At 35.3% G+C, this 16997-nt stretch overlaps 1 protein-coding gene across 1 annotated transcript in view; it reads left to right on the top strand.

Annotated features, from left to right (window-relative positions):
- The window catches only part of LRP1B (LDL receptor related protein 1B), a 1896287-nt gene that overhangs the window by 645079 nt on the left and 1234211 nt on the right, over window positions 1–16997 (top strand). Inside the window, exon 3 of the mRNA XM_054478394.2 lies at window positions 16833–16970. Within this exon, the coding sequence (XP_054334369.1) occupies window positions 16833–16970 (138 nt within the window). The remainder of the gene's footprint in view (window positions 1–16832; window positions 16971–16997) is intronic.

Raw genomic sequence — 16997 nt, 5'->3', positions numbered from 1 at the left:
TTATTCTAGGTTATTTTATAGCTGTAAACTAGGATGCTGAGTTGCTACCAGAGGTGTTTTTTTGTTTGTTTGTTTGTTTGTTTTCAAGTGGACTCAGATTAGGATCTCTGTTAACAACGTAATTAAAAATTGAAGAAAGCGTGGTTAGTACATGCAGTGGTAAAGGTGTAAGTGATTGCAGGTAGCAGAGGAGAGAAGATAGTTGCCTGTAAAGAAAGTATTTTGAAATGTCCTTCGTGCCAGTTTCCCAGATACATAAACTCTCCACCTCACTTTTCCAGAAGTAAATTTTGAGAAAATAAGAAAGCAGATGAAAGTCAGAAGAAAAATAAATTGGGAGATTTATGTGTGTGCATTTATATATTTCTATTTCTAATATATTTATAATATATGAGAAATTGCAAATAAAATGGAAGTTGGTCTTCTGCCTTTGTTTTTCTTATGTCATAAGTTCTGACTCATAGGTACTGAGGCTACTGATCCTTGATGTATGATAATGTGCAGTAAATTGAGAAGTGACTGATAAAATTTTAACCAAGCTGTCAGATATGGCATCATATGATCAGATCATTTGTACTTTCATGCTATCAATTCTGTTTCTAAAAACAAACAACACAAAACAGACTTTTTTCATAATTTCTCACATTTTATATCTGGTTCTCCTTTTCTATTCTTTTCTTCTTCATAACCCATGACATTTTTCTTATCTCTTCTTTGATGATACAAGCAAATTCCTATGTAATGTTTAGAAGATTTTTACCTGCATATGAATGCATATGCTGTTCCAAAGACAGACTCATTCATAAGAATTTGTGACAGGTCAGCATTTCCAGGATGTGCCAACATATTAATATTCATAAAAACATGAAAACTATGTGTGCATGTTCTTTTTTAAGTGACATTGTGTTTAATTCGTGGTTGAATGAAGTGAGATGCTCTGTTTAGGAGCTGGATTTCAATGAACATATTTCCAGAAAATGGGCACTGAGTTTTAAGTCTGTTTTTAGGAGGCCTTAGGACGTTGCTACTCAAAGTGTGGTCTGTGTGGAAGCAGCACCAGCATTGCCTGGGAACCCCTAGAAATGCAGAATTTTAATTCCAACAAAAATCTACTGAATTATAATTGGCACTTTAAGACCTCTAGGTGATTCAGATGTACATTAAAGTTTGGCGTTTTTTTTAGAGTGCATAGTATGGCTCTGAATGTGGCATTTACCAAATGTTTATTATGACACGTAGATACAAATTCGGGAGAGACATAATCCATGAAAATCAGATCAGGTGGCAAAATGGTGAAATATGTTTAATAATATCAAGGAAGATGAAACTCTTGATGAACTCTAGCATAAAATATCAAAATACTGACATTATTCTAGAATAATTTTAAGCTGTCATATTTAAAGAAGCTTTGAGATGTATCTTAGTCGTAATAAAATAATATAACAGTGTTTCCATGATAGTTTTACATATAAATAAGCATCCTTAAAGAAATTCTATGGATTACTCTTTCTGTCTTTAATACTGTGCTATTTTACCATTGCTGTCATTAATCAGCTTCATTAGATAATATCATAATGAGAACACATGTGAAGCTACAAGAAAAATGTCACAGAGAATTTGTATATTTTCTAGAAGTGACAGATATATATGTGTATATTTATATATTTGTTGCTTATAGCAGAGCATTCTTTTTTATTTTATCAAATTATTGTTTGTGTGTGTGTGCGTGTGCATGCACTCACATACTCAAATCTTTAAAGGTCAGTCTTCAATGAGGTTTCAATCAGATTCCATGTAGTAAAGGTATTGAATTGACAAATACCTTCCTCAGCATTCCCTTACAGAATAAATAAAATAAGCATTAAACTTAAAAGTAAAAATGTGTTCTACTTTTTTGGAATTTTTATTTGCATATACCTGTTCAAACTTCGGTAGAAAAGAACCTTTTCAAGAGTCATGTTATGAATTTAAGACCAGATTGAAACTGGGTCATGTCTGTTGCCCAGTGCCTGATTTTCCATTCTGTACATTTCTGTTGACCTTTGCTTTTTCTTAACCTTCTTGTTTCAGGTCCCGTTGACCATTTTCCTGCTGATTACCATGGGTATGAGTGGTCGGAAAGGGCAGATGAAACAAAAATAAATCAATGACTTTCTTTGCAAATATATCTGAAAAAAGATTTGATGGAGGAGACAAGACTCACTGGAATCTTGCTACAACAGTATTTATCGTAGAGCAGAATTCATTGTAAAGCTGACCAGCCTTGGAGTCCCTCAAACAGGATAGAGTGATGAGGGAAATGTTTACCTAGTGTATTTGTTCGATATGAGTTTCATTTATGTTTCTACCTTTTTTATAGCCTACAGCATAGATAACCAGAAAAATCTTTCTATTGTTGCAGTTTTGTATTTTTTCCTGAGCCAAGACATTTTCAAAGGGGTATTGCAATTACATAAATCATTAGAATTGTCCATAAATGTAAGGAATTCTTCTGTAGTATCTCGATAACAGATATCTTTAGTTGATACATTTTTGCAGGCCATTCAGAAGCTATTTAGTAGTTTAGTGTCATTACCACTATTAGTAATGCTACAGTTCTGTGTGTGTGTGTGTGTGTGTGTTTCAATCTGAATCTCATTGTTTTCTGTGTTCTTCTTTTACTCTAAATAAACCTCCATATCTAGTATGCTGTGAAAGGTGTAATCACTTTATAAAATGTAGAGGAAAATTACTATTGCCAGTAGATTATGTCTATGAGGAAAGAGAAGCCTTTTTCTGATTCACTAGTCACCAAATACTGTTTATTTAGCAGTTGTTTAATGGTTCAAATAAATTGAAGACATTCAGCTCTGTTTAAAACAAGAAAATCAAGGTGCTATTACTTTCAGTGGCAAAAACAGCAATTACTTTTGCACCAGCCTAATATTTAGTGCACTGAGGCAGTCATATGAACTCACTCAAAGGCCCTGTAGTGATTCCTTGCAGCATTTCCTAGGGAGAATCTGGCTGACTATTTAGTGTTGGCAAGTTGAACTTCAACTCAAGCCGAGTTAAGGCTTCGTCATTTTTAATATGCAATTGATTACCAGGTGGTATCCATCCTTCCTATTAGGGTTTTGCGTTGCTTCAAAGGTACTAACTTGCCCAGTGTCAGTTCTAACATAAAGAGGATATATGGGTGGCGGTTGTTAGGAGGTAAGATCTGAGGCTGAAAAATGGAAAGACAGATCCTTGTACCATATGGTATTTGGACCTGTGATGTTGACATCCTTCACGCTGGGCTTCAACCTGCTGAGCTAACCAGGCCTTGAGGCTGTGCCAAGTGGCAGAACTAGCAGGTCTTCACCAGGAAGACGTAGCAACTGTCATGTGGCCGGTCTGCTTGATCTCAGAAGATGGCCCACCAAAGCGAAAATAAGCACATGGTGATAGACTGATTAAATGGTTAAAGGAAGGGTTTTGTGGTAAGGGTCAGTTAGCTGATTATTATAAGAATTGGGCTTTACCTTAGCAATACACACTATTGAAAAACTTACTTGTGTTCACTAAGGACAACCTAGGGTCAAGTGAATAAGTGTTCTATCATCAAGGCAAAGCATGTGAGATCATGCTCATAGTTAGGATTTACTGAAAACAGACAAATACAGTTCCTCTATGCATGACTGATATTTAACTGGTATGCATGGCACAGCCATAATGGTTAATAAAATATTAAAACACTTCTGATTTTAAACAGCTGCTACCCAGTACCCTCACAGGACCCCTCAAATAATCTCATGCTGGCTCAGACACAGACAGGTGGGCAGAGCGAGAGGCTACCCTGAGACGACTCCACCTATTTGCCTGTCAGCCTGCCTGTGATGTCTCTCATTTGCCAGCTCTTGACCCCATCCCTTTCTCCCTTTCTCCCACAGCCAGAGTTCATGGATCACCTACAAATGGCCAAGATTCCCTTCAAGTTGCCTATTCATGGCTGTTGGTAAAAGCTATAGCCTGTACAGTGTATTTCACCTGTTGTTAAATATTTGGGTATCACCCTGACTGTAAGAGCTGTTTTAGTATTGGCATAGCATGGCTTCAAAATCTTGAAGTCTAAAGTGATTTTCTTCCCTTTTCCTCAAGATACTTCCATACTCTCCTACATAAAAAAGGCAGATTGAGACAGAAAAAGATACATAATTAGACTTCATTGCTTTGTCTGAGATTGTAGCACAATATAGTACAGTAATAAAGAAACCAGGTTTTGAAGACAGAAGAGATCTAAATTCAAGTAATAGCATTACAACTCTGTGACCTTGAAGAAAGTATTTAACCTCTGCAATCTTCCATTTCCTCCTTTATATAATAGCAATTATAATACCTAACTCATGATGTTATTGTGAAGATTTAATAAGATAATGGACATTATGTGCTCACCACAGAGCCTGGAACATAGGAAGTACTCAATAAACAGCAATTATCCTATTAATGCTACTTTTACAGAATGCAATAAAGGACAGTTTGTTTTCATTAAAAGTATATCATAAAATCGTTTTCAGAGTTAATGTCATTTTGAATGCCATAAGAAATTAAATTTTGAAGAATATTTGTCATCAACAACATTCACTTTGGGTCTGAAATATAAAATGCATATACTTTACCAATGATTCAGGACTGGTATATTTAAATGTTTGTATCATCCTATGACTTTTAAATTGGGCTGTTTAACATTCTATCTTCCTCTCAAGTGTAAATTGGCTTATATAAAAATCACCATGTCTCGCACTATGATTCTTCCAGTGAAAGACGATTAACTATACATGCTCTAACTGATCCTCTGACTATAATACTGCTTTTATGCTAATTAGGTCTCTCCCTTATTTATTGTATCTTCTCTCATCTCTATTTTATTCTCATCCACTCAATCCAGAAAAATATCAGAATTATTTTTCCAAGTAAAATAACCAATGAACAACTTCTTTTGTTTTGATAAATGTGCCAGATCTTTCTACACATTGTCTCCATATACTGCAGTGAATCTGGGTCATTTGACCAACAGTCACAGAGCAAACTTCTCCCTAAGTCAGAAAGATATTTTTTTTTGTTTTGTTTTTAGGCCAGTACGTATAATTTAATGTTGTCTTAAGGGAGATCTATAAAATAAAAAAAACTTGTTTTCCAGTTTTTGTGGAGTTGATTTCCTCTTTTTTAAATTATAGTAATGAGTTAATTTGACCAGAAATAATACTTTTTCTGGACCTCAAAGTATCCTTACTCTCATTGTTGCTTAATCTGAGAACAAGAAAGGACAGAGACGTTGTGTTTACTAGTTTAGGTTTCTTTTATACTTAGTCATCAAATGTTGGTTTTCGTGCTGTTTTTTTGTTTTGTTTTGTTTTGTTTTTCAGAAAGCTAAATAGTGCCTTTCAAGGACTTCAATAATGATTTATATATTGATAATTCCTTTGACTATTATCTCTTGGCCATCACACCACCAAAACCATTTCTTCCACTAACCAGCTGACATTAGCATGCCTTTGGTTTTTAAGCCTTAACTGGGGACCTGCATCTAACTTTTTATTATTTTAGCCTATAGAGGAAGAGGATGGACAAAGAATCCTCTTTCTTTTACAGGTATCTTAAAAACAACAACAACAAAAAATGCCTCTTAAGAGTGGCCAATAGCAATATCTCCGTGTTCACAGTTTGGCTCAGAGGCAATCTCTTAACACATTTGTGGAATCAAAGATCAAGTGACTCAGCTGTCTGACAAGTGGATGAGCCAGTTGGCTGCTCCCATTCAATGTCCCTTTCTAGCAGTAAGACCCCTTTCCTCTGAGAGTTGTGTAGAACTATCTGATTTTGGCTTGTCTTTTCCTGTCAGACATTAGTCTTTTAACATGCCTCCTCCCAGGGAGTTATCCCTGCTTCTAATTGGGTAGGCTCTCCAAGCTGCCCTGAACTTCAAAATTGCAATTAGGAGCTATCACCCAGTTAGAATAGGCAAAGTAGCCCCAAAGAACAAGAGGAAAAAGCTTTGCTTTTAGAGATGAAATACTTATCTTCTATTCTGTATTTCTGAGAAAAGATACAAGTGAAACATCTCATCTTTGGCTTCCTAAGTTTTTCTTAAATCAGCAAATTGAGTAAATCTTTTCCTTACAGAGAAATTTTAAATAATGACTGGAACATGTGTTTTATATCTTAAGGACTCAATAGGATTTCTGAAAATTGAAAATGAAGACCTTCTTCTTTCTGATTCATTGATTAAATATGTGTTTATTCATTTAAAAAGTCAGAGAGCCAACTTTACAAGTCAGCAAATTGCCACCCAAGAAATGTCATATGAGTATCAATCAACAAATTGTCCTTCTCTCAAACAAAAGTACTTTTATTATATTCACAGAGGGCTTGCAATTTCAATCTCTAGGACTGATTCATTGTTTTCATGAGAATCCTGTTTAATGCACATATATCACCCATGAAAGAACCTAGGATATCAACTTGGCTAGCAAAGAACAGGGCTCTAAGAGATTAAAAAAAAAAAAAAATCTAGGTGCATTTTAACCTAGGTAGAAGTGGAGGGAGGGGGATGAAGGAGAAAATAAATTTCTAGAGCTTTTAACAAGGAGAGTGTGAAGGTAATCCAGCAATTCAGAAATATGAAGAATGCGTGGAGAAGAACAAAGGAGCATTTAAAACACCTAAAAGAGCACTGATTTTTAATCATCCAGGCTGAGTTTCCTTCTATTAACATGGGGTTTGATGACAGGCAATGCTGCAATGATAATTACTTATAAAACAGTGATTTCATTTATTTTCTTATCTATTTGCTTTCGTAATGAAAGGTCAGAAAGCAACACACTCCATACGCCTAATATATGTTTTATTTCTATGGCTATAATTAATGACAATAATATTTTGGCTATGTCCACGTAATATTTTTATTTGCCAACTTTGTCTATATTCTAAGTGTTTATAGTTGCAGTGCAGGAAAATGTTATGACTTCACTTATACTTTTTGGATTCAGGTGCCAACTTGCAGTTAAACTGATAAAAATCACTTCATATATTCTAAAGTTAGCAGAAAACATACACACACACACACACACACACAAGGCTATTTTAACATGACAATATTTTCTGACATGATCTAAAATCCTTCAGTAAAAGGATGTTAACTAGACATCCATTGTTTATATTCATAATAATACGTACCATCAGTACTTTTGTCATAGCAGATGTTCTTTTTTTAGGTGAGCAGGCATGTTTTTTACATATTAAATACATAAATAAAGCTCTATATATTAGATGCAAACAAAATTTCCTACAATGAGTCTTCGAAAGAGAAAGGATTTTTAAATCCTAAAACAAGTTATCAAAGCTACCATAACTCCTTTCCCAGGGCTTTAAAAATTAGATGTCAGAGATGGCTAAAGGGTACTGCAGCTGGACAAAATCAATCACCTTTACATCTCTTGCAGTTTGTGAATCTTCACAACATCCATTTGAAATATGTAAACACAAAAGCCATTACTGGAACCTATTTTACAGAGAAATTACTTGATTTGAGTGAGTTACTATTCGTATTGAGTGCATATGAATCTTTAGAGGTGCTTATTTATATTCTTGCATCCTCAAGTGTAATCATACAGATTAACAAATGATTCAATTAATATTGTTTTATTTGGAAGTTGAAACTCATAAATCCAATTTTAATTCTATTTGAAATACTATAAATTTGTTTTATTTAATGTACTTACATGTAAGTTTGTCAGATGAAGTAGCTCAGACGTAAAAGTAAGTTGTATTTGAAAATAAGAACAAGATCTTATGAAATAAAAACTGTTCTAGGAAAGTTGTATTGCTTCTGTAAAGATATTATGTGATTCGATATTATGTTTAATAATAAGTATTATATTAACTATCTTTATATTATATACTAATTTTCCCAAATAACATTGAGTAAATGATGTTGTTCACATTCTTGATAGTCTTATAAATGGTCTAGATTGCTGTAACTGTTTTGAATTCTCAGCTATGGTAATTACAGATATTATAATGCAATTTTTTCATACTCATAATGACTACATAAAAATTACCTTTCCACCTTAAAATACTAAAGATGATAGTTTGTCTGTAATACATCCAAGAAAATAGATCTAATTGTGTGTGAAAAGCATTCTTAATAAAAGAGGGCAAGGTGTGGTGGCTCATGCCTGTAATTCCAGTGTTTTGGGAGGCGAAGCCAGGCAGATTGCTTTAGCTCCAGAGTTTGAGACCAGCCTGAGCAATGTGGCAAAATTCTGTCTTTGAATCTGCCCCCCACAGCCAAGCATCATGGGAGGCTGATGAGGGAGGTTTGCTTCAGCCCAGAAGGTGAAGGCTGCAGGAGCCACGATCATGCCACTGGCACTCCAGCCTGGGCAATAGAACAAGACCCTGTCTCAAAAAAAAAGAACCCATGTAAAAGAACACACTTGAAATCAGGTTAATGGTACTCTAGAAATCTTAATGTATAACTTAGTTATAATGACATTAAAAATTTTTAAATAATTCCAGGAAAGTTAATTTTTAAGGCACTTGTTACAAATTCTTAGAAATCATAGGATCTTCAATTTAATAAGGAGAAAGATTTCACAGGAATAAATATTTAAAAGATGCTAGGTATGGGGGCTCATGCTTGTAATTCCCAGCACTGACAGGCTGACAGGAGGAATGCTGAAGCCCAGGAGTTTGAGACCAGCCTGGGCAACATGGTGAGACCCTGTCTGTACAAAAAAATAAAGAATTAGCCAGGTTTGGTGACACAAGCCTGTAGTCCTAGGTACTTGGGAAGCTGGGCTGAGAGGTTACCTTGAGCCAGGGAGGTCAAGGCTGCAGTGATCTGTTTTCGTGCAAATAGAAGTAATCCTCATACCCCTCAGTGTTTTGGAGTTAGTAGTAGGCTTTACTAAAAATTTTCAAGTAATTAAAAAAATACAATCAAAACTTTGTTTTTAAAGTAACTAGGTAGCGATAATCAGAGGAAGTGCAAAACTGCATAATTTTAATTTTCTGAATTTCAAGGACATCTTATGCTTTACATATCAAATTTGATGATAGCTTTACATAACAAAGTATTTTTTACTTGATTTTATATCAACTAGGAATCAATATGTTTTTATTGCTACATTATGCTACCCAATATTGTAAAATAGAGTGGGAAAAAAAATAAATGTAAGTCCTTGGGCCTCAAGAGATATATGCAACCATGCATATATGATACAGTTCATAAACTATACAATGAGGCATGTACCAAAAAAAGTGTGATATAGACAATGTCTGCACAAGTTCATTGAACAAAATGAGAGCAATGACATCCGCAAAAAACTCCCCTTTGCCTAGTGTGTCCCAACCATGATTTCATTTGTTCCTATCACAATAGTGTCAGGCAGAAAGTATTATTAATCCCTATTTTTCAAATGTGAAGGAAGAGTCTCGGTGAGGTTAAGTACTTTATGCGAGTTTAGACAAGCAAATAGCTGTTGAAACTCAGATGCAAGTCTTTGATCTCTAAACCTTAACATGCTTTTCACTGTACTATGCTGTTTTTCACAAAGAAAACTTTATGGAGAGACTAGGGTTTGAGCCTAACCCTGAAGGATTTTCTTAGGCAAAGAAAAAAGAGGTTTCCTGTCTAGACGATGGTATTGCATAAAGAAAGGTCCAGGAGTGGGAATATATTTGGTGTATTTTGGGGAGGTGAAAGATGACAGTGAATGAAGTAGTGTATAAATACTTAAAATTAATTGTAAATAATGCTAATGAAGCTTCAATTAGATGATGGGATCAGGCTAAGGAGTTTGGTTTTGTTGTAATCAGCAATTGAGAACCATTATAATTTTGAGAGTATTCATGAGATGAAAGTAGCATTTGTAGAATCTGGTCGGAGAATGCATTAATGGTGGAAAAGAGTAACTTCTAGCATGTCAGAGGAAGTAGAAATTAGCCAGGAGTTAAAATGCAGTGTGTATTCCTTCAACAATGGTGTACCAAGCACCAATTCTGTGTAAAGAAACCTGCTAGGTGTTTGCATTGGTGAGATGGATGAGAAATAATCAATGACATCAGATATCTCATAGTCTTATTTTGAAGAAAAATACTTAGAAACAATAATCATGAGCAAATTTATAATCTGCCACAGAATTTGGAGAAGTCAGAAAAGTTGCAGGAAAAGAAATGACAGTATATAGTTGAAGGATAATCATGTGTTTCCCAGGCAGAAGGTGGAGAGGATTTTATGAAAAAGCATGTGTGAAATGTGTCCAAGCATGTCCATGGAATGCTGTGAGGAATAACAAAAATAATGGTGTGAATAGAATATAAGAGGCCTGAGAAAGAATAGTGGAAAATGTTCTAAGAGAGAGGGATTCTGAACAGTCTTTGGATGACTTCGCATGTCTCTGGCTTCACTGTGGCCAGGACCACAGAGGCCCTGGAGAGAAGTTCGGCAGAAAGAAGCAGAGGCTAGTGTGACATGGGAATAGGCATGCAGCAGGTGCAGTCTATGTTTTGAAGAAGTTTAACAGTAAATGTTTTTCAGTAGGCAAAAAGGGATACTGCTTGAAGGAAAGTTTAAAGAGCAAAAGCAACTTTATTCTTGGGTATAAGCTAAGAAAATTGAGTGAGATTGCAGGCCCAGGACTTTGAAATATTGGGAAAATAATTGGGAAATAAAACCAAGAGGCAATTGTAGATAGGACAAGACCCAAAAGGTGGGATATAACACCGTGTAAGGTAGAGGGGTTAGCTGTGGGGAAGGAGAAGTCATGCTGTTTCTGCTAAGATATGACGATGTTGTGACAAGTGCAGTTATTTGCCTGTGTCTGCCATTAGAGTAGAAGAAAAATTTCCCTCTCCACAAAACATGCTATCTCAATTTTCTTTAATCAGAAGAGACAGTTGATGGAACTTATGTCCTTCATTATCCCCTATTAATGTACACAGTAAGATATTTACTCTATACTTAATAATTTAAACATTCAGAAGTATACAGATGAATCCCATTATCCTTGCATTATCCTGGGAGCATTATTTGTAAAATAAGATTTAGTGTAAGAAATGAAATCTATTTCAGCTAATTGGTCAAGACTTATACATAATTTAAAAGTATAAATACTAGCCTCATGTGTTGATATAATTTAGGTCACCCAATGATGGAGTTTTTCTTTTTAAGTTATTACATTTTCAATTTTGCTATCTTGCTTAGGTCACCTACATTTAGATTTAAAGGACTGGAAATGTTTTCTGAATGTGCACATTGCTGAAAGGTGAGGTGACATTCTCACGAGGACTACCATACTTGCTAAAAATGTTTAGTGTCTTTGTACAATTTTGAAACTTGTCTTACGCTACCTGGTCACCTTGCCTCTGTCCCAGGTCCCTCCCAACTCCTCATGATTCAGTCACTACAGAGGTAATGCCAGGTTTACCAGAGAGCCTCCAACCATGCTCCTTTTTGTGCCTCATTTATAATTTCTGGCTGTGAAATGTTCAAATGCCTGAAAGTCTTCATGAGATTAAACATTTAATTTAAGGCAACATTGCCATATTCTCAGGAATTCATGAAGCCCCCATTATCCCATGCTTCTCACCCTGGTGGACGGGTAGAAGCAATAATCAGAGTGGCTCTTCTGTCCATTTATAGGATGGACAGAATCTGTAAGGAGCTTCATGGGATACAAATATTTTCACTGCACAAATGATCATTGGGAATTAGGATAGAGTAATCCCCAGAGCAACAGTATATGAAATATCCATATTGCCTGGCTTTTGAGAGAATTTTGTTTGAGGCAGGCATTGCTATTTCTCAAACTGCCCTGTCTGTCTCCCCATTTTCCAGAAAGAACAACAAAATACTGATTTAAGCAGTTTTCCAACTGAAATATCCTAGCACTGGTCAAAGAGGTCTGAAATATTTATTCCCTCAACTGTGAGGCTAATTACCGGGGCCTGGGGCCACCTCTAAAAATATTATTTGCTATTTACTCCAGTGTACCTTGCAAATGTTATGATTGTCTTAATGTATATTGATATGAAAATTTGGGAAGGACTGGTTAGGGTACAGTTCATCCAGCCATGATCCAGCTGTCTTATGTGCTACCGAGTAGTCCTGGCAACCAGGACAAGAGTATATCAAAGATGATAAAGACTGTAGTGGCCAGTCTAAAGAAACCAACTAACTCTTTAGTTCTTCCAGACTAATTTCTCTCTTGTCCCTAAACTTTACCACTAGGAATAATCTAATAATTCTATACGTGTCTTTGCAAAATAAACACATATTTTTCTGTTTTCTCAAAATTTATAAGTAGCTGAGCCTTTCTTCTGGCCACCAGATGGGCATTTTACCCCTGCTATCATGTTCCTCAGTTACCGGGCAACCTTAACAGTGAAAAATCATACTTTGATTTGAGCCAACACATGAATCACTTTTTAAAAAATCTTGCATGACTGTATATCTAGAAAACCCCATCATCTCAGCCCAAAATCTCCTCAAGCTGATAAGCAACTTCAGCAAAATCTCAGGATACAAAATCAATGTACAAAAATCACAAGCATTCTTATACACCAATAACAGACAAACAGAGAGCCAAATCATGAGTGAACTCCCATTCACAATTGCTTCAAAGAGAATAAAATACCTAGGAATCCAACTTACAAGGGATGTGAAGGACCTCTTCAAGGAGAACTACAAACCACTGCTCAATGAAATAAAAGAGGATACAAACAAATGGAAGAACATTCCATGCTCATGGGTAGGAAGAATCAATATCGTGAAAATGGCCATACTGCCCAAGGTAATTTATAGATTCAATGCCATCCCCATCAAGCTACCAATGACTTTCTTCACAGAATTGGGAAAAACTACTTTAAAGTTCATATGGAACCAAAAAAGAGCCCACATCACCAAGTCAATCCTAAGCCAAAAGAACAAAGCTGGAGGCATCACGCTACCTGACTTCGAACTATACTACAAGGCTATAGTAACCAAAACAGCATGGTACTGGTACCAAAACAGAGATATGGACCAATGGAACAGAACAGAGCCCTCAGAAATAATGCCACATATCTACAACTATCTGATCTTTGACAAACCTGAGAAAAACAAGAAATGGGGAAAGGATTCCCTATTTAATAAATGGTGCTGGGAAAACTGGCTAGCCATATGTAGAAAGCTGAAACTGGATCCCTTCCTTACACCTTATACAAAAATTAATTCAAGATGGATTAAAGACTTAAGCGTTAGACCTAAAACCATCAAAACCCTAGAAGAAAACCTAGGCAATACCATTCAGGACATAGGCATGGGAAAGGACTTCATGTCTAAAACACCAAAAGCAATGGCAACAAAAGCCAAAATTGGCAAATGGGATCTAATTAAACTAAAGAGCTTCTGCACAGCAAAAGAAACTACCATCAGAGGGAACAGGCAACCTACAGAATGGGAGAAAATTTTTGCAACCTTCTCATCTGACAAAGGGCTAATATCCAGAATCTACAATGAACTCAAACAAATTTACAAGAAAAAAGCAAACAACCCCATCAAAAAGTGGGCAAAGGATATGAACAGACACTTCTGAGAAGAAGACATTTATGCAGCCAAAAAACACATGAAAAAATGCTCATCATCACTGGCCATCAGAAAAATGCAAATCAAACCACAGTGAGATACCATCTCACACCAGTTAGAATGGCAATCATTAAAAAGTCAGGAAACAACAGGTGCTGGAGAGGATGTGGAGAAATAGGAACACTTTTACACTGTTGGTGGGACTGTAAACTAGTTCAACCCTTGTGGAAGTCAGTGTGGCGATTCCTGAGGGATCTAGAACTAGAAACACCATTTGACCCAGCCATCCCATTACTGGGTATATACCCAAAGGATTATAAATCATGCTGCTATAAAGACACATGCACACGTATGTTTATAGCAGCACTGTTCACAATAGCAAAGACTTGGAACCAACATAAATGTCCAACAATGATAAACTGGATTAAGGAAATGTGGCACATATACACCATGGAATACTATGCGGCCATAAAAAATGATGAGTTCATGTCCTTTGTAGGGACATGGATGAAACTGGAAACCATCATTCTCAGCAAACTATCGCAAGGACAAAAAACTAAACACCGCATATTCTCACTCATAGGTGGGAGTTGAACAATGAGAACACATGGACACAGGAAGGGGAACATCACACACCGGGCACTGTTGTGGGGTGGGGGCAGAGGGGAGGGATAGCATCAGGATATATACCTAATGCTAAATGACGAGTTAATGGTTGCAGAACACCAACATGGCACATGTACACATATGTAATGGGCCTGCACGTTGTGCACATGCACCCTAAAACTTAAAGTATAATAATAATGAAATAAAATTTAAAAAAAGAAACCAAAAAAAAAAAATCTTGCTGCTTGTGAGAACTGCTGAGTCATTTTTTTGTTTTCTAACTATAACATTTCTAAAGTCTCTCAGGTTTATGAAGTGTTTTCTCTGTGGATAACTTTTAGAACTTTTACAGAAATGTCTAAATATAACTGGCCTAAACATTTCTTGGAAATTTATGCAAGGATGCATGTTTTTAAATTTTTGTGAATCAGCCAAGTAATTTTAAATAGCTACTTTATGATGTTGGTCATAGAAGTTTGTAGCTTTTTAATATTAATTTATGTGTCTTTAAAATTCATTTTTAAATGAATTTATGTTAAGATTATAAACACAAGATTAAATAGTTGGAGGCGCTCAGTGAAAGCCCTTTCACTTACTTTTACTTCTTTAATTTGTGTTCAAATTTGCATATTTGTACTTTATTAATATATATGCACACACACAAATATATATGGAAATAAAGATATATTTTTAGAAATATTGATACTCAAGTTACAGAAGCATGTTACAGAAAATGAGTTGTGCATTTGGGGTGACAGGTGTTTGACATTTAATAGCCTTGTACAGTAGTAATTATATAAATACACATGAAATTTACAGAGAAATCTGTTAAACAATTCAGCTAGTGAAGCTACAGCATAAAAATTTGTTTATATCCCCCAAAACACAAAACATTGAGAGAAAGCTGTTTTAGCATCCAACAAAATAATTTACACCTATAATTCCTATTTGATAAAGTATTTCAAAAGTATATTTAACTTTTGGCGACTCTAGTTTGTTTTTCTGCTTGTATGATATTTTTGTTTTCTTTTTGTTTGTTTTCTAATTTTATCACATTGCAAACTTCTTCAATTCTCATAATTTTACATATCCTAAAATATGTTAGATTGGCCTTTTAATTATTATTATTATTTTACCTCAACTAAGTAGAGAAGGTAAAACATGAAATTTTTGAGCTTTTTTTTTCAGGAGGAGGAAAGGGGTTTACCACAGAAAAGACAGTTTGAGATACAAGTATTTACCAAAAAGCAACTTACCTTCTTAGAACATTTTTACTTAACTATGATAACACCAAACATTTGTTAAGTGTCTGCCAGACAGTATTCTAAGAGCTTTTGATAGAATCCTCACCACAACCACCTGTGAAATACAGACTTGATATATATCTTGCTCAAGCCACTCAGCTTATGAATAGTGGGGCCAGCATTTGGACCCAGGAATCTGGCTCCACAGTCTGTTAAGCACTCTGCTATGCTACATTTATTTATGTAACTAATGCATGTTGAATTCCTACTCAGCCTACATTGCAATGCTCAGCGCTTTCTATTCAATAACTGTTGACATTCATAACAACCCTACTAGGTAGGCTTATTTGATAGTTTCATTTTATACATGAGAAAACTAATAAGTATTTGATTAAATCAATTAATGTCGCATGGATTCGGCAGAGTTCTGATTAAAATCTAAGTGTGTCGGACTATAGAATCAAGGCTGTTGCAATCATCTATGTCAGATTAATACATGATAGTAGTCATATTGGAATTACTACATTTCAGATTTGGAAGAGCTGGATAAGACTAAGAATCGTATGCAGATTTGGAAAATGCTTGTAGAAGTGTAGATAGGATTTGGGAATTGACAGCCTGAAATTCAGATAAAATGACATACAATTTGGATGCTTGATAAAGATTTGGAATGGGTAAACTTTGAGAAAAGACCCTATGTTCTGATTTAAGCTTATCTTAAAAACACAGAGGGTGATTGTAAAGAAGTTATCACTGGTGTGTAAAAACAATGAGTATGCCCTTTTTTTCACTTCCTGTTCTTTAGCAAATTTTATTCCATTGTAGTTGCTCAGTGAAAGATTTTTAAACAATAGAAGTCATACATAAATACATTTATAACTAAATGTTCTCCATATTCTTAAAGAACAGACTAAATATAACCTTTAGATTGACATAACTTCACGTAAATGCCACTGAAACATTTTTGTTCATGTTACCTGATGTAATTCTAACAAGAGATCTGCCGAGAACTATTATCCATGTTCACAGCTGAGGAAATTGAGATTCAAGGAGTTTAAGTACCTTGCCCAACTTATCTAGGGATATTAGATGAAACAATGACTCAATCAACCCTCAGATTTTAAATCCATACTATTTTAATGGTTGAAAAGAATATTTATGTTTTTAATGCATTATTTGAAAAAATACATATTTCCTTTCCTATGCAGCTTTAAAAATTAGGTGTTTAATCACATAGGCTAACTTCAATGTCTCTGAGAACAAGAGCAGCCCTCTTACAGTATTTTCCATAGTTTTGTTTTTTAAAACAATGCTAGTAATTTCTTGTGCTTAACAGTTTTACCATTTAAAAAAGCTAACACATAATTCTGTTCTTTTTTACATCTTTTCAGGTCCTGAGGAGGTAGAAATCAAGTGCCCCTTGAATCACATTGCTTGCCTTGGTACCAACAAATGTGTTCATTTATCCCAGCTGTGCAATGGTGTCTTGGACTGCCCAGATGGGTATGACGAAGGAGTACATTGTCAGGGTGAGTCCATTCGTGGAACAATGCAAC

Source organism: Pongo pygmaeus, chromosome 11 (genome assembly GCF_028885625.2).
Source record: "Pongo pygmaeus isolate AG05252 chromosome 11, NHGRI_mPonPyg2-v2.0_pri, whole genome shotgun sequence".
Taxonomy (NCBI): Eukaryota; Metazoa; Chordata; class Mammalia; order Primates; family Hominidae; genus Pongo; species Pongo pygmaeus.
The sequence above is the reverse complement of the archived record's forward strand: the minus strand, read 5'-3'. Positions and strand labels throughout refer to the sequence as shown.